At 42.5% G+C, this 14,303-nt stretch overlaps 1 protein-coding gene across 1 annotated transcript in view; it reads right to left on the bottom strand.

Annotated features, from left to right (window-relative positions):
• SERGEF (secretion regulating guanine nucleotide exchange factor) overlaps positions 1–13,557 on the bottom strand; it is a 204,905-nt gene extending 191,348 nt beyond the window's left edge. The window contains exons 1-5 of the mRNA XM_006892031.1: positions 13,492–13,557; positions 9,778–9,913; positions 8,159–8,314; positions 5,924–6,018; positions 891–951 (exon numbers count right to left, since the gene is read on the bottom strand). Coding sequence (XP_006892093.1) covers positions 891–951; positions 5,924–6,018; positions 8,159–8,314; positions 9,778–9,913; positions 13,492–13,545 — 502 coding nt within the window. The 5' untranslated portion in view covers positions 13,546–13,557. The remainder of the gene's footprint in view (positions 1–890; positions 952–5,923; positions 6,019–8,158; positions 8,315–9,777; positions 9,914–13,491) is intronic.
• Between the last annotated feature and the right edge of the window lie 746 nt (positions 13,558–14,303).

The following is a 14,303-nucleotide window of genomic DNA, read 5'->3' as shown; positions in this document are numbered from 1 at the left end:
AGGGAAGGAAGGAAGGAAGGAAAGAAGGAAGGTAGGTAGGTAGGTCGGTCAAGGTTCATCAGAAATGCAGCATAGTTCCCGGCAAAGAAGGTGGGCCTTGGAATCTAGCTCTCTCCAAACTCTGACCCCAACACTGTCAGAGCGTGGCTGTGAGGAGTAACAGGGCCATGAAATCGAGAGAACCTAGCACTATGCCTGTTGCTGTTGTGTGTCATCAAGTCAAAACTGACCCATAGCTGGCCCTCCAGGGGGGTTTCAAAGACAGTAAATTACTTGAGAGGGGACTGCCCATCCTTCTCCTGTAGAGTAGCTGGTGGATTTGAACCTTGTGCCTTTGAGATTGTGGCACAGCTTCTCACCATGAGGCCACCAAAGCTCCATTCTAGATCATAATAAAGAGCAAGGGAAAATTTGTTTATTCCCTCCTTGAGTTTTCATCCATTTCTGCCTTATGTCCTCCTTTTAAATCAGTATTACAACACAGCAGGACTTTTTTCCCCCCACGTATCAGTGTCTTTTTATTTTTTTTAATAGGTTTTAATATAATTTCTTTAGATGATATTTCATTCATATACACTGTGTTTTATACAATCTTTTATTTACATTGTACAACAGGACTCTTCTTAATATTTTATTTTATTATTTTTTGTGCATGTACCATCAAATCAGATCTGACTGGTACAGGTGAGATTGTCCCTCCTTCTCCAGTACAGCATCTGGTGGATTCAAACCATGCATCTCTGGGATTGCAGTGCAGCTTCTTGACACAAGGCCACCAGAGCTCCCTAACAACAGGGCATTTTAAGGTATTTCTCCTTAAAGCTTTTTCTCCTGAAGCTTAGTCTCTCCTGATTACACACCTATTTAGGAAACAAAAGTAAAATGATCACCTGTAGCAGCTAACGCGTGTCTCAGTCCAGCAGCAATACATACAACCTTTTCTCTCAGGAGCTGTCAAGAAATGGAGAATTTACACCTCAGAGTTATCCATCCACAGAAATGTATTATTTAGACCCAAATGCAACGTAGTATGGTCCCCATTATGTGTCTGATTTATGTAAAGGGTTTTAAAGGGGCTTTTACATCTATAAACATATTATGTGCCATTGAGTGGACTACAGTTCATAGTGACCTGATGATGGACAATAACTCTGAATTTTGCTCTCTCCTGAGCCAACCTCACCACCTCAGACACACATGTCCCACTGTCACAGTCACTGTGTCAATCTATCTCTTTCAGGTTTTTCTTCCCCTGTGCTTGCCCTCCACCCATCCAAGCATTATGTCCTTCTCCAAGCATGGTCCCCCTTGGCAACATGTCCAAAGTACGTGAAATGAAGCTTCATCTCCCATGAGCTTCACCTCCAACAAGCAACCTGGTTTCACCCTCACTGGGACAGACCTGTTTGTTCTCTTGGTGGTCCCACAGTATGTTCAATACCTTTCTCTGCCACCACAACTCAAAGACATTGATTCCTCTTCTGTCATCCTTAGTCACTATCCAGTTCTCAGATGCACAACAAGCAACTGAGAAGACCATGGCCTGGATCGAGTGCACTTTAGTCTCTAAGACTTTAGTCTTTAGACTGACAATGTTGCTCTTTAACACTCTGGAGAGGTCCCTGATGGCAGACTTTCACAAAGCAACTCATCTTTTTCTTTTCTGAATACTGGTGCCAAGGGTATTGATTGTGCATGTCGATATAGATCTCTAAACATCTGATCTTTTTAAAAATCATAACTATAATACCATATCAACAATGCTTGTCAGGGCAGGAGGGAACCCTGAGATCATTCAGGTCTGGGCTGGCAAACATTTTCGGCACATGGCCAGAATGTACATGTTTTCAACTTTGTAGGCCATACGGTATCTGTCACAACTACTCAACCCTGTCACGGTAGCCTATAAGCAGCCCAGACATACACAAATGAATGGTCTGGCTTTGTTCCAATACAATTTTATTTACCAAGGGTTGTAGTTTTTCAAACCCTGGTCTCATTAAATCTCCATCTAATGCTAAAATCTCTCCCCAACACCTTACCAAGTGGTTGGTCATTCAACCACTGCCAAACACCTAGCTCCTGTTACACACACCTTGCCAGGCTCACCACCTTCCCAAGTGTCTGTTTCATCTTTGCACAGTTTCATTTATCTCCTTGGTGGAGGCACTCTGTGTGTAGCTTCCAACAATGCTTCCCAGTATTTGAAGATAGTTGTCAAGTTTTCTTCAAGACAGCTTATGATAGTTTTAAAAATACAGCTTCAAATTATTTTATACATTTCCACTCAATATAGGTAGTCCAACCTATCCCAACCCCCATTACAAGTGTACTGGACGGAGTGACTCATGTCCAGTGAGTACAATGAGGGCGTGTGACAGAGAGACAAGGTGACAAAAAGCACCGAGGCTGCCCGTGTGGCCACTGTCATCTGGCAGAAGCCAGCTGCCATGTCTGAAGAGTTCTACAGAGAGTCACACAGACAAGGTACTGAGCCTCCTGCTAATACCATGAGAGAGAGCTGGAAAGTGGATCTTCCAGTTGAGTTGAGCCTTCCAGAGAAATGTGTGCTGACTACACGCTCATGAGACAGCATCTAAGCTGCTCCTAGATTCCTGACCCTCAAGAGCTGTGCTCTATAATAAATGTCTGCTATTTTAAGGCACTACATTTTGGGATAATCTGTTACAGATAAATACATAACTAATGCATAGTTTTTCCTTAGGCCAAACATTCCCAAAAACATCAGCCATCACCCTCATGATGACCATCACCCTCATGGTTTCAAATTCCCTAACCATCTTCTAAATATGCTCTACTTGGCCAATCTCTCTATTTTAAAGTGACTGTAAATGCATCAAGTATAGCCTTCATGGGGTTTTACTGTGCTTGTTTGATGACAGGGCCACAGTATCCTATATGATTGCTTTTATAAGAAATGTCCAGAATAAGCAAATCCAGAGACACAGAAAATAGATTAGAGGTTGTCAAGGGTTAGAGAGCACATTTAACTACCATAGCACAGCGTGGAAAATGTCATGCGGTTGGCAAAATGTATGATGTATGCACTCTCTGAGTAAGAATATGACAGATGAGTAGTGATGGCCCCAAATTTCTGGAAATATAGTAAAAACTATGGGACTGTATACTTTGTAAGAATGAATTTTATGTATGTGAAATATATCTCAATAAAGCTGTTACTTATCTCAGAGGTATGCAGTTCAAATCCACCAGATGCTCTGCTGGAGAAGGAGGGACAATCTCCTCCAGTACCAGGCAGATCTGATTTGATGGTACATACACAAAAAATAATAAAATTTAAAAAAAAAAACAATAAAGAAGTATTATCCTTTTAAAAAAAAAAGCTGTTATTAGAAAATTAATTTCACCTATTTAAATTTTATTTTTATTTTCTAGATGAGTGCTACTAGAAAAATTCTAACTGCATCTCTGGCTGACATTATATTACCACTAAGCAGCATTGACTTGCGCCATTTGCAAGACTTCGTGTCATTAGGCAAGTTATTTTGATCTGGGCTAGTTTCTAGCAGAATTCTCATTATTACTAATTTAGAATTGTAAAAATGTCTTTAGTGCTTTTATGAAATTAATTATTCTACTGCTTAAAAAGAGCTGTGGTGGTGCAACAATGAATGAATGGAAATCCAAAGTCTCTGTAAACTTTAACTGAAATTAATAATAAATTTTAAAAAAAAGAGCTGTAGTGGGCCTAGTGGTAAGGAGCTGTGCTGCCAACCCAAAGACCTGCAGTTCAAATTCACCAGTTCTCTCAGGAAGAAAGATAAGCAATCTCCTCCTGCATGACATACAGCCTCTGAAAATCTGCTACTAGGAGTCAGTTCTGACTTGATGGCACATAACAACAACACTGCACAAAAATGTTACATAAGTATGAAGATGCCTTAAACTTATCAGTAAGGAAAATAATGATCCTGGGTGATGACAGGATCCTCTCTGCTAATGTGAGAAGAATTTTTGAGCGGGTAAAGGTTGCCCCTATGGTGAGCCGCCTACTTTGTGGGATGCCTGGGTGTCATGATCTGCCCAACCCTTATTCTTTAAAAAAAAAATAGATTAGCGGTACATTAAAAAAAAAATATGAGAATTAATGGAATTTTCTAAGAGCTACTTCACAACATCGAACTTCCAAGCCACTTTTTCCCAGAAAGACCTGAAGTTTTCAACTCAAATTCTCCTAACTCATTGGTTTCTGAGACTAAGTCCTTTAGTCTGGAGAAGGGTGGTTGTAGTTGTTGTTGGTGGTGGTTGTAGTTGTTGTTGTTGTTGTTGCTGTTGTGGCCATTGAGTCGCCTGCAACCAATAGCAACCCTATATACAGCAGCTCTGAACCCTGCCCTGTCCTGAGCCAGTTTCACTAATTCTGACACACCAACCCCTATTGCCCTAGTTACTGTATCAACGCGTCTTATCTGGGGTCTTCCTCTCCTGCGCTGTCCCTCCACCCTTCCAAGCATGATGTCTGATGTCCTTCTCCAAGGACCAGTTTCTCCTGGCCAAGTGCCCAGAGTATGTGAGACAGAGCTTCAAAATCATAGCCTCCAAGGAGAAACTTGGTTTCACCCTAAGACAGACCTATTTGTTTTCTTGGCAGTCCATGGTATGTTCAAGATTCTTCTCCAGCACCATAATTCAAAGGTATCAAATCTTCTTCTGTCATCCTTAGTCATTGTCTAACTCTCTGAAGCATACCAAGTAATTACAAAGGCCATGGCCTGGATTAGGTGTACCCTGGTCTCTAGACTGACATCGTCGCTTTTCAGTACTCTGAAGAGGTCACACATGGCAGATTTTCCCTATGCAAATCGTCTTTTTCTTAAAAAAAAATTAATTTTAATGAAAGTTTACAGAAACTTCGGGTCATTCATTGTTGCACTTTTCTCCCTGTCCTCTCCCCCCCCCACCCCCATTCACTCTTCTTGAAAAGTAAAAAAAAAAAAAAATTTTATTCTTATGCAATCCCTCCCGCAATTCGTCTTTTATTTGACTGCTGGTGGAGCCTAGCAAGCTGTAACTGTCAACAATGTCAATCTCTTCTCCATCTATCATGGTGCTGCCAATTGGCTCAGTGGTGAGAATCTTTGTCTTCATGATATTGAACTTCACTCCATATTGAAGACTATAGTCCTTGACTGAAGCAAGTGCTTCAGGTCCTCTTGAGTTTCAACAAGCAAGGTTGTGTCATCTGCGTAACGTAGGTTGTTGATGAGTCTTCCTCCAATCCTGATGCTACATTCCTCATAGAGCCCTGCTTCCAAAATAATCTGTTCTGCATACAGATTGAAAAGGTATGGAGACAGGATGCATCTCTGATGTACTCTTTCCTGATTTTGAACAATGCAGTGTTTCCCTGCTCTATTTTGAAGACTATTTCCTGGTCCAAGCATATGTTTCGCCATCAGCACAATCAAGTATTCTGGGATTCCCATTTTCCTCAAGGTTAGCCACAATTTGTTGTGATCCACACAGTCAAATGCCCTTGCACAGTCAATGAAACACAGATAGACATTTCTCTGGTATTCTTTGCTTTCTGCCAAGATCCATCTCACACTGGCAATAATGTCTCTAGTGCCACGACCTCTTTTAAACCCAGCTAGAAAACACAATCACAGCTCTAAAATTCTGTTTAAATAAATAAATAAATAAAATTTCATTCATCTGAAAAATTATCCAGAGTCAACTATCAAAATGCTCGCACTTTTGCTGCTAACTGAAAGGTCATTGGTTTAAATTCATCAGTCTTCATAGGAGGAAGATGGGCAGTTTGCTTCCATAAAGATTTACTGTCTTGAAAACCCTATAAGGCAGTTTTCTGCTTTGACTTGGAACACTATCAATGAGAATCAATCCAATGGCAATGAATTTTTATGGGTTTTATCCTTACCTCAATGGTTTGGGGAACCACACATCTTCGAGGCCCATGAGGAATTCCTAATTGGCCAAACAAGTTGGATCCACAGGATAAAACTTGACCACTTTCTGCAAAATACAATTACTTAAATTGCAAATCTATGAGGCAATGTAATCTGTGGTCAGTAAGTAATTGCATAAAGACAAAAGGTGCAAAAGAAGTAAGAGAAGGTGGTAAGGGCCCTATATTTCACAGCATTCAAAACATATCCTCTATAAAACACTTATCATAGTGCCTAGTGTTGAGATTGGAGGACATTTATTCCTGAAATGTTTCCATTTATTGGTCTTTCTCCTTGTTCTTCCTCATACTTTAAGCCTTCTAGGAGATGAGGAGTAATATAATCACCTGGCACATTTTGAGTAAGGAACAGGAGATCTAAGAGGCTTGGCACCTTCCTCCATTCTCATGCTGGATCTAACTCTACAGAGCAGGGGATCAGGGCTGACACAGGAAGGATCTCCCCAGAGGGGAAGGCTGAGAGTTTGGGTGGGGAGTTTGGATTAGCGCAGTGTTAGCAGAACCACTAGCTTCACAATTAACTTATCTTTCAATTTAATCATTATCCATAAAAAGTCTTCCATTTGATCTCCAAGGCAATGAATCTGTCTAACAATTCGTTCTAAAAGCAGGCAGGAAAGAGAGTGCTCTCTACAGACTCTCTACTGCCTCAGTGCAAGCCCATAATAAGTGCTTCATAAATGATAGCTGTTCTTTAGATTCTAATAATTATTATCAAATTTGACATTCCTTATAGAACACCTTCACAGAAGAGAGACAGTGACACTTGAAGAGGATTTTAAAGAGGAGTTCACCACACAGACAAGAAGGTCATTCCAAACCGAGAGAAGAGCACAAATAAATGTATAAGAGTTGTAAGAATTTGCATAGCCATTTCATGGTGCTAGAAAGCTCTGTGCTACAAAGCTTGGAATTTGAGAGAGAGAAGAAACCAAACAGGTTAGAAGCAAGGGAATAAGATGATCAAATGATGCCCTTGCCAGAGAACTCTAACCAGGAGGCAGCCTGATCAGAAAACATAGATGGTCCTTTATATAGAATGGCCAGCAGGACAGGGTGAGGCCAGGCAGAGAAGCTAAAACTGATTCAAGGGAAAAGGCAGCTGACAGGGTAACTACTGCCATGGGTTCCTAACAACTCGCAAAGCATTATTCTATTAATTCTTTGACCACATTCTTCTATATCCTATCAGCCGTCTGGTTTCACAAAAACCAAAGGGTTCTGTCTAATATCTTATACCCAAGCCTCATTTACTGGCATATTGGGTTGCAAATAACTGGTCAAAATATGTGAAAACAGGCATTATGAAAAAAGGGAATGAGCACTTCAGATCACAAAATGGAGGATGAACACACCATTGCATAACTATCAAATTACATTATTAACAACTGTCAAATTTCACCAAAAGATAACTCCTCATCCACTGAAATCATGGCCCAAAACTGTCACTTATCCTTAACCATCAATGCCAGCATTATTTTTGCCTCATACCTTCGTGTTTTATAGCACCAGAAGGGCATCATTAGTCCACTTAAAAATGGCAGGTTTTAACTATTGAACAATAGATTTTTTTTTTACTATTGGACAGAGAGGGAGTCACAAGTAAAGAATGGGTATAATTAAAAAACAATCCTTTGGGAGCTCTGGTGGCCTAGTGGCAAGAAGCTGTACTGCAATCCCAGAGGTATGCAGTTCAAATCCACCAGAGGCTCTGCCGGAGGAGGGGCAATCATCTCCTATACCAGTCAGATCTGATTTGACAATATACACACAAAATATAATTTAAAAAAAATTAACAAAAAAATAATCCTTCACTGGGGAAAAAGCTGCCATCACTACTGTGGCAACCTCTAATATCCTCATACTTAACCACATTTCCAAGTAACCCTTAGTTAGCTCTACTGCCCAGCTGAGAAAGGCACATGGCTATGGCGAACTTTTGGGGCAAGAAGCCCCACCAAAGGTGTTGTAATCCACTCCCCAATCTCCAGCAATAGTTCTCCAGCCTAACTTCCTTAACTATTAAAAGTCTCCTTACAAAAAACATGTCATAATTTTCCTTGACAATCAGAGAGATCATTTGGGTATGTGTGTATTTAAACATAAAGAGGCATTCACTTAGTCTTTAATCACCATCATTTTCTTTTCACTCAAAGCTTTCAGATCCTTATTTGGGTATAAACTCACCTGTGAGTATAATGGTAAAATCCCAGCCACAGGCAACCTGTTGGACAGGACAGCCAAGGAGGGACGTGCAAGGGGTAAAATACAGAACTTCCTCTGTGTGACCAAGTCCCAGTTGCCCATCTTTATTCAGGCCACAAACAAAAAGATCTCCTCCAGCTGCAAAACATAAAGGGCTTGGTGATAACATGCACAGAGAAAATGATAATTCCCGAAGTTAGCAAAAGACGTCACTCTCATTTAGAATCATAAGCCAAAACTGTTTTCCCCATGCAAGATGGTAAGTTGGATATGTTAATATGCCCTAGAACTAAATGGCACAGGGCCAGAAGACTCAAATCTAATATCTAAATGGAAAGACTAAGTCCTGGTAGTCAATTAATCATCAAATAAGCATCTACTCTAACAGGAGTCATTTAGAATGTATAGAATGTGCCAGCTACCATTCTAAGAGCTTTAAGTACAAGGCTAACTTATCTTTACAGACAGTGTCCACAGCGCACAATACTTTTAGGGTTCCACAAAAATGTTTTCATTTCTTTTAAAATAATGTGAATAGTAGTGAATATAGATTAACAGATCCAGCCTGGCTTATATTCACCTTTATACCAATACAGTTAGGAAATACAATTTTTAATATTTCTTTGGGAGAAAACGGCCCACAAATGCCATAAAATAGCACTGTTAACTCATTAAGTCTCTTCACCTACCATTATTATTCCCATGTTATAGATGAAGAAAGTGTAGAACAGAGAGACTAAGTAACTTATAAAAGGGCACACACCTAATAAAACACAGAACCAGGATGTGAACCTAAACATTTTCATTTTAGAGCTCACCAGGTTTGTCCTGGACAGGTTGCTCATTGGAGGCAAGGATTTCAAAGCTGTCTCTCACGTACCATGGGCATGCTTCCAGGAGGGACCAGTCCTTAGAGAAGGACATCAAGCTTGGAAGGGTGGAGGGACAATGCAGAAGAGGAAGACCTCGGATGAGATGGATTAACACAGTAGCTGGGGTGTGAGGACTGGTGTGGTGGACACAGTAAGACTAGCTCAGGACAGGACAGGGTTTACAGGTATTGTGCAAAGGGTGTTTCTGAGTCACAAATGACTCCACAACACATACACAACAGTGTGAAAGTTAAATAGCGACTGTTACTGATGTTAGGTGCCCTTGACTCGTTAGGGGTTTTCTAGACTGTATACAAACAGAACTAGTTCTTCTTCTCAGGAGTGAGTGAGTAGGTTCTAACCATGAACCTTTTGCTTAGCAGCCAAGTGTTTAAACACTGCACTATCCAGACTCCTTTAAATAGCAATATGTGCTGGGGGAAAATATGTGTTGTAATTCTGCTACTAATCTGCCTCACGATCCATAAACAAGCAGTTTTCCTCTCTGAACCTCATTTGTATGAGGGAGGATTCTCTAGAAGATCTCTAATGCAGTTCAGACAACCAAAAATTCTCTGATGGCAGGATGGTTCTTTCACACACCCCTAAAGAAAAAAATTATTGTAACTAGAATTTAAAATACAAATGACTGAAAGACGGTAACGCAACAATATAGGGGAAAGATCTAAATAAGAAAATTAGTAGAGATCTACTCCTGAAAGAAGTCACCTGTGACAACTGCAGAGTGACCTCCTCCTCCTGTGATCCTCTGGACACACCCAGGGTCACAAAAATCATTCAGCCGCTGGGGCAAAAGCACATCCTCCTTATGGCCCAGGCCGAGCTGTCCATGGCTATTTGCACCCTAGCAGACAAAATAAACCAAAGGTGAATGAGAAAGGGACCCACAACAGTCAATGTTTTCTTACTCATCCTGATATTCCTCACCCTGACATACTTTTGAAGCCTGTAACAAATGAGATTCTGCAATGCTTAAGTGCTCTGCTGCTAATCAAAAGGTCAGTGGTTCAAACTAGCTCTTCACCTTAAAAAGCACGAAGTGATCTGCTCTGGTAGATTACAACCTAGGAAACTCTATGAAGCCTATAGGATCTACTCTGCCCTATGCTGTTGTTGTGTACCGCAGAGTCGGAACCGACCCATAGCTGACCCTCCTGTGGGTTTTCAGAGGCAGTTAATCACACGGGAGGAGACTGTCCAAACTTCTCCCGCCAAGCAGCTGGTGGCCTCAAACTGTATGCCTTCTGGATTGCAGTGCAGTTTCTTGCCATTAGGCCACCAGAGCTCCTATAGGGTCACTAAAAGTAAGAACTGATTACAACGGCGAACAGCAAGAACATTCTTTAAAGAATGTTATATTTAATCCATGCTATACACTGGTCCCATCTCCAGAACACTATGTAGTCCTTGTGAGAACATAGCATCCACCACTTCTCCAGTGACACTCCTCCATGACCCTTCCAATGTCCGACCCATAGGAATATAGTCGGGGGGTGGAGGGGAAAGGGCACACAAATACACCAGAACCAGATCTTGACCCTTCTCCCCAAACCCTCATTGAGAGAACTGGTAAAGACTTTCTATAATCAACACAAGCCAAAAACTGTGCCGTTAAGCAGGGCACTTCACTGTTTCGTTATCTATACACTGAAAGAGGCTGGCAATGATCTCTAAAGGTCTTCCCAAATACAGTGTTCTCAATCAGCAATACAGCTATTATTGTTTATTTGCTATAAGCCCACAATCTCTAATTTGAAGCCCTGTGGCCAGATATATTTAAGATTCAGAATTTTACAAATTTTAGAAAGGTAATATATTGCCTATTCAAAGATTTCTGATGTTTTAACAAGAGTCCCTGCAGATCTACAATCCCTTATCTTCAATGCTAAATACAAAGCATCCTTAAAACCCAAAACTGTCCTGATAAATGGCCATTTATAGTATTTATACTTTTTGTTGCAGAAATATAACCGTTTTGTCATGAGCTACTATCCCAGACCTTGGAGGGGCTCCATAATATATAGACAATGCATTATCTTCCTAAAACCTATATAATTCTGAGTCTCAAATGTTGCCACAGAGGTTCTCTGTTCCTGGCTGTTGTTTCCTAAAGAAGAAAAACCTTTAAAATGTGTTTGTCTTTTAAGGCACCAGAGGGGAAGTGATTTAAAAGTATAAAAGCCCTATATATAAAATTTTGTCACGTGCATCCCTACAGGTATTTCACAAACCAGTCTGGGAGAGCAAGCCATGGCAGAGGCACAGAGCCCAGAGGCTCCCAGAGGACAGTATTAGCTACTAGTCACTGAGTATGTCCCAGTATACTAGATGTTGTCATTATATCCTCACAACCACCTGGCAGATGAACATTTATCATTCCCACTTCATACATGAAGAAATCAAGGCTCAGAGACATTCAGTAACTTTTCCACAGTCATCTGGCAGACAGCAGATCAAACGTCTAGCTCCTTTCATTAACCACACTCTAAGGTGGGAAAAGGATATACATACAAGTGAACTAGCCTAGAGCTTATCTGGCAAGAAGCTACCAACAAGTGTATGACCCTACCTAAAATAACACACTAACCACTTTGTCCTGTCTTTCTGCCTTATTTTCATAGCTCTTATTACTACGTGATATGATTCATTTGTTAACTCGTCTGCGTCTCTTCCCCCAATGGAAAGTAAACTCCACAAAGAAAGGAACCTTGTTTTGCCCACTGCTATTTCTCCTGCACCTTGAACTATTCTCCTCTAGAGAAAGCACATGTATATTTATTTATAGGGTGAATAAACTTAACATTCCATGACTGCCCATCTTAAGAAGATCAAATGAAAGCCCACTGCACAGTGAAGAATACAGGGTATAAAAAGCACAAAATTTTACTAGTCCTCCAGCAGCCTTGAGATCTCAGGGGTTGCCCCATTAACAATTCACAGGTTGCTAATGATCTCGAAAGGCGCCCTGGTGGTGCAATGGTTAAGTGCTCAGCTACTGAGGAAATGAACTTGCCAACTAAGGGAGAAGATTTAGTAATCTTCTCTCATAAAGATTTCAGCTTTGGAAATCCCCTAAGAGAGTTCTAGTCTGTTCTACAGGGTCACTGTGAGTCTGAATCAACAAATATTAGGGGAAGAGGGAAAAGAAGTGAGATACCAGCAATCCAGATTCACCCAATTTCTGCAATGCTGCCACAAGCCCAAAATCCAAATTTAAGGAACCTGTAATACAACTTATAACAGATATATTTGCCTCCCTCTCTTATAACATTTTAGATACACCATACTACATACACATACACACACAAAGGTAAATTCGCTTCCCACAGAGGAGGGAGCACACAACATCAAGAATCGAAGGCCCATTGTGGTTGAACAAAATTTCAGTTTGAGTCCAGACAAGGAATTATCTTAAGGGCTTTTTCTGTCAGATATTTCCTCTATCTCTACACATAGTATGCCACCTTGGAAAACCCAGAGGCAGGATTTGCTTGTCCTCACTGGTACATAATAAAACCCCAACTCAACTGACCTCAGATAGACTCAGACTCTCATGCTGCCTCTGACTCCATACAACCCATCCTTCTGCCAATCTGCAGCTTTACATTCAACAAGTGCTCTCTTGTACTACTAATTATCTTTTTGATTACCCAATAAACACTAATGTTACCAGCAATATAGGTGTTACTCCCTTTCTGGAAAGTCTCATGCTTCTTCTTTTCCAAAAGATCAGGTCATGTCCGGGCACACAGTATGCATTCATTCATTCATTCATTCATCAACAAGTACTTACTGAGCACTTACAATGTGCTAGACACCACACGGTAATAACACATGAACAGTTCTCTGCCCTTATGATGCTCACTTTCAATTCACAGAGACTGACATTAGCAAATTCTACATATTCACAGCATTCTATCAGCAAATACGTAAGGTCTCCGCGTGTGCAAGGCCAGGCCTCACACGCCTCACATCCACAAGATGCTCCCCGCAGGCTGGGTCGGGGCTGGGGAAAGGCCTTTTCATCCAGACGATGGGAGGATGGCGAGCACAGGTGGCTCCCACCGGGCTCTGGGACCGGCGATCCGCCTCCACGAGCCCTCCACGCTGTCCCTCCCAGAGGCTGTCCCGGCCTGGGGGTCTCGCGGAACCAGACGATCAGCCCTGAAAGCAGCTCTTCCCGCTGCACTTCAGCCCCTCCAGTCCAGACCCCACCAGCTGGTAGGTTCCTAAAACACGATGACAGCCCCTTTCCTCCCGACCTTCTCAGCCTCAGCTCCCCGCCCAGAATCCTTCAGCCCAGAGACCGAGGGGACGTCGGCTTCCTTGGCCTCAGTCTTGGTCACGGAGGGGTCCCGAGCACCCAGTGGGCCCCGCGACCCTCAGCAAGAGGAGCCACGGACCGGGGGCGGAGTCACGCACCCAAGCGAAGAGCGCGGCGGGGGCGGCCTCTGGGGCGCAGAGCTTGCGCGCCATGCGGGATCGCTCCGCCGGCGCTTCCGGGAGGGGCAGGAGTGGGGCGGGGCCAGCGCGGGGCGGGGCGGGGCCAGGACCGGGAGGGAGGCGGAGGCGAGGGAAGAGGCCGGCCAGGAACGGTCTATCAGAGCACCGCAGGCAGGTGGTGGCAATGGCCCTACGGGATGACAGTGCTTATGAAGTCACTGGAGCCAGGACGCAATGCCAGACCACCACGAAACAGGCTAAGAGCGCTAAACAGCCGCCTCCCGATCTCCCTTCCCTGCTTGCTGCACTCGAGCGCCCACCCCCGCCCTCCTGTTGCTAGGGAGTTCTACCACTTTCCCTCTTCCAGTGATGTTTCGTTTATTTTTAGTAATGATTCCATACAGGTGCATTACCCTCATCCTAGCACAAGCCTCCTTCACACTTTTCCTTTCTCTTTGAAGTCCAACAACAGTCCATGGGAATTAAAAGAGCAGATATTCTATTGCATTTGATGGGGCAGAAAGTGAGCTTCGGAGAAGATCAAGCCTTAGTCTTAGATGGGCTGATCTTTGAGCCCGGCTTGCATGTGGGTGTCTGCAAAATCTTGACGGAGTAGGACAGTGTAAATAGAGGATGGTGCCTCAGATCATTAGTGGTACCCTCAGCCCAGAATGGTCAGGAATTCTAACCCCAGGACGCTGAACTGAGGAGTCTCTCAGCCTTTCCCAGCTGCGAACCTTCTTCTCATCCTCAGTGCCTTTCCCGAACTTGCATAATCGATAGTGGGTGAT

This window comes from Elephantulus edwardii, unplaced genomic scaffold (genome assembly GCF_000299155.1).
Source record: "Elephantulus edwardii isolate Elephantulus edwardi_28Jun2011 unplaced genomic scaffold, EleEdw1.0 scaffold00109, whole genome shotgun sequence".
NCBI lineage: Eukaryota > Metazoa > Chordata > Mammalia > Macroscelidea > Macroscelididae > Elephantulus > Elephantulus edwardii.
The sequence above is the reverse complement of the archived record's forward strand: the minus strand, read 5'-3'. Positions and strand labels throughout refer to the sequence as shown.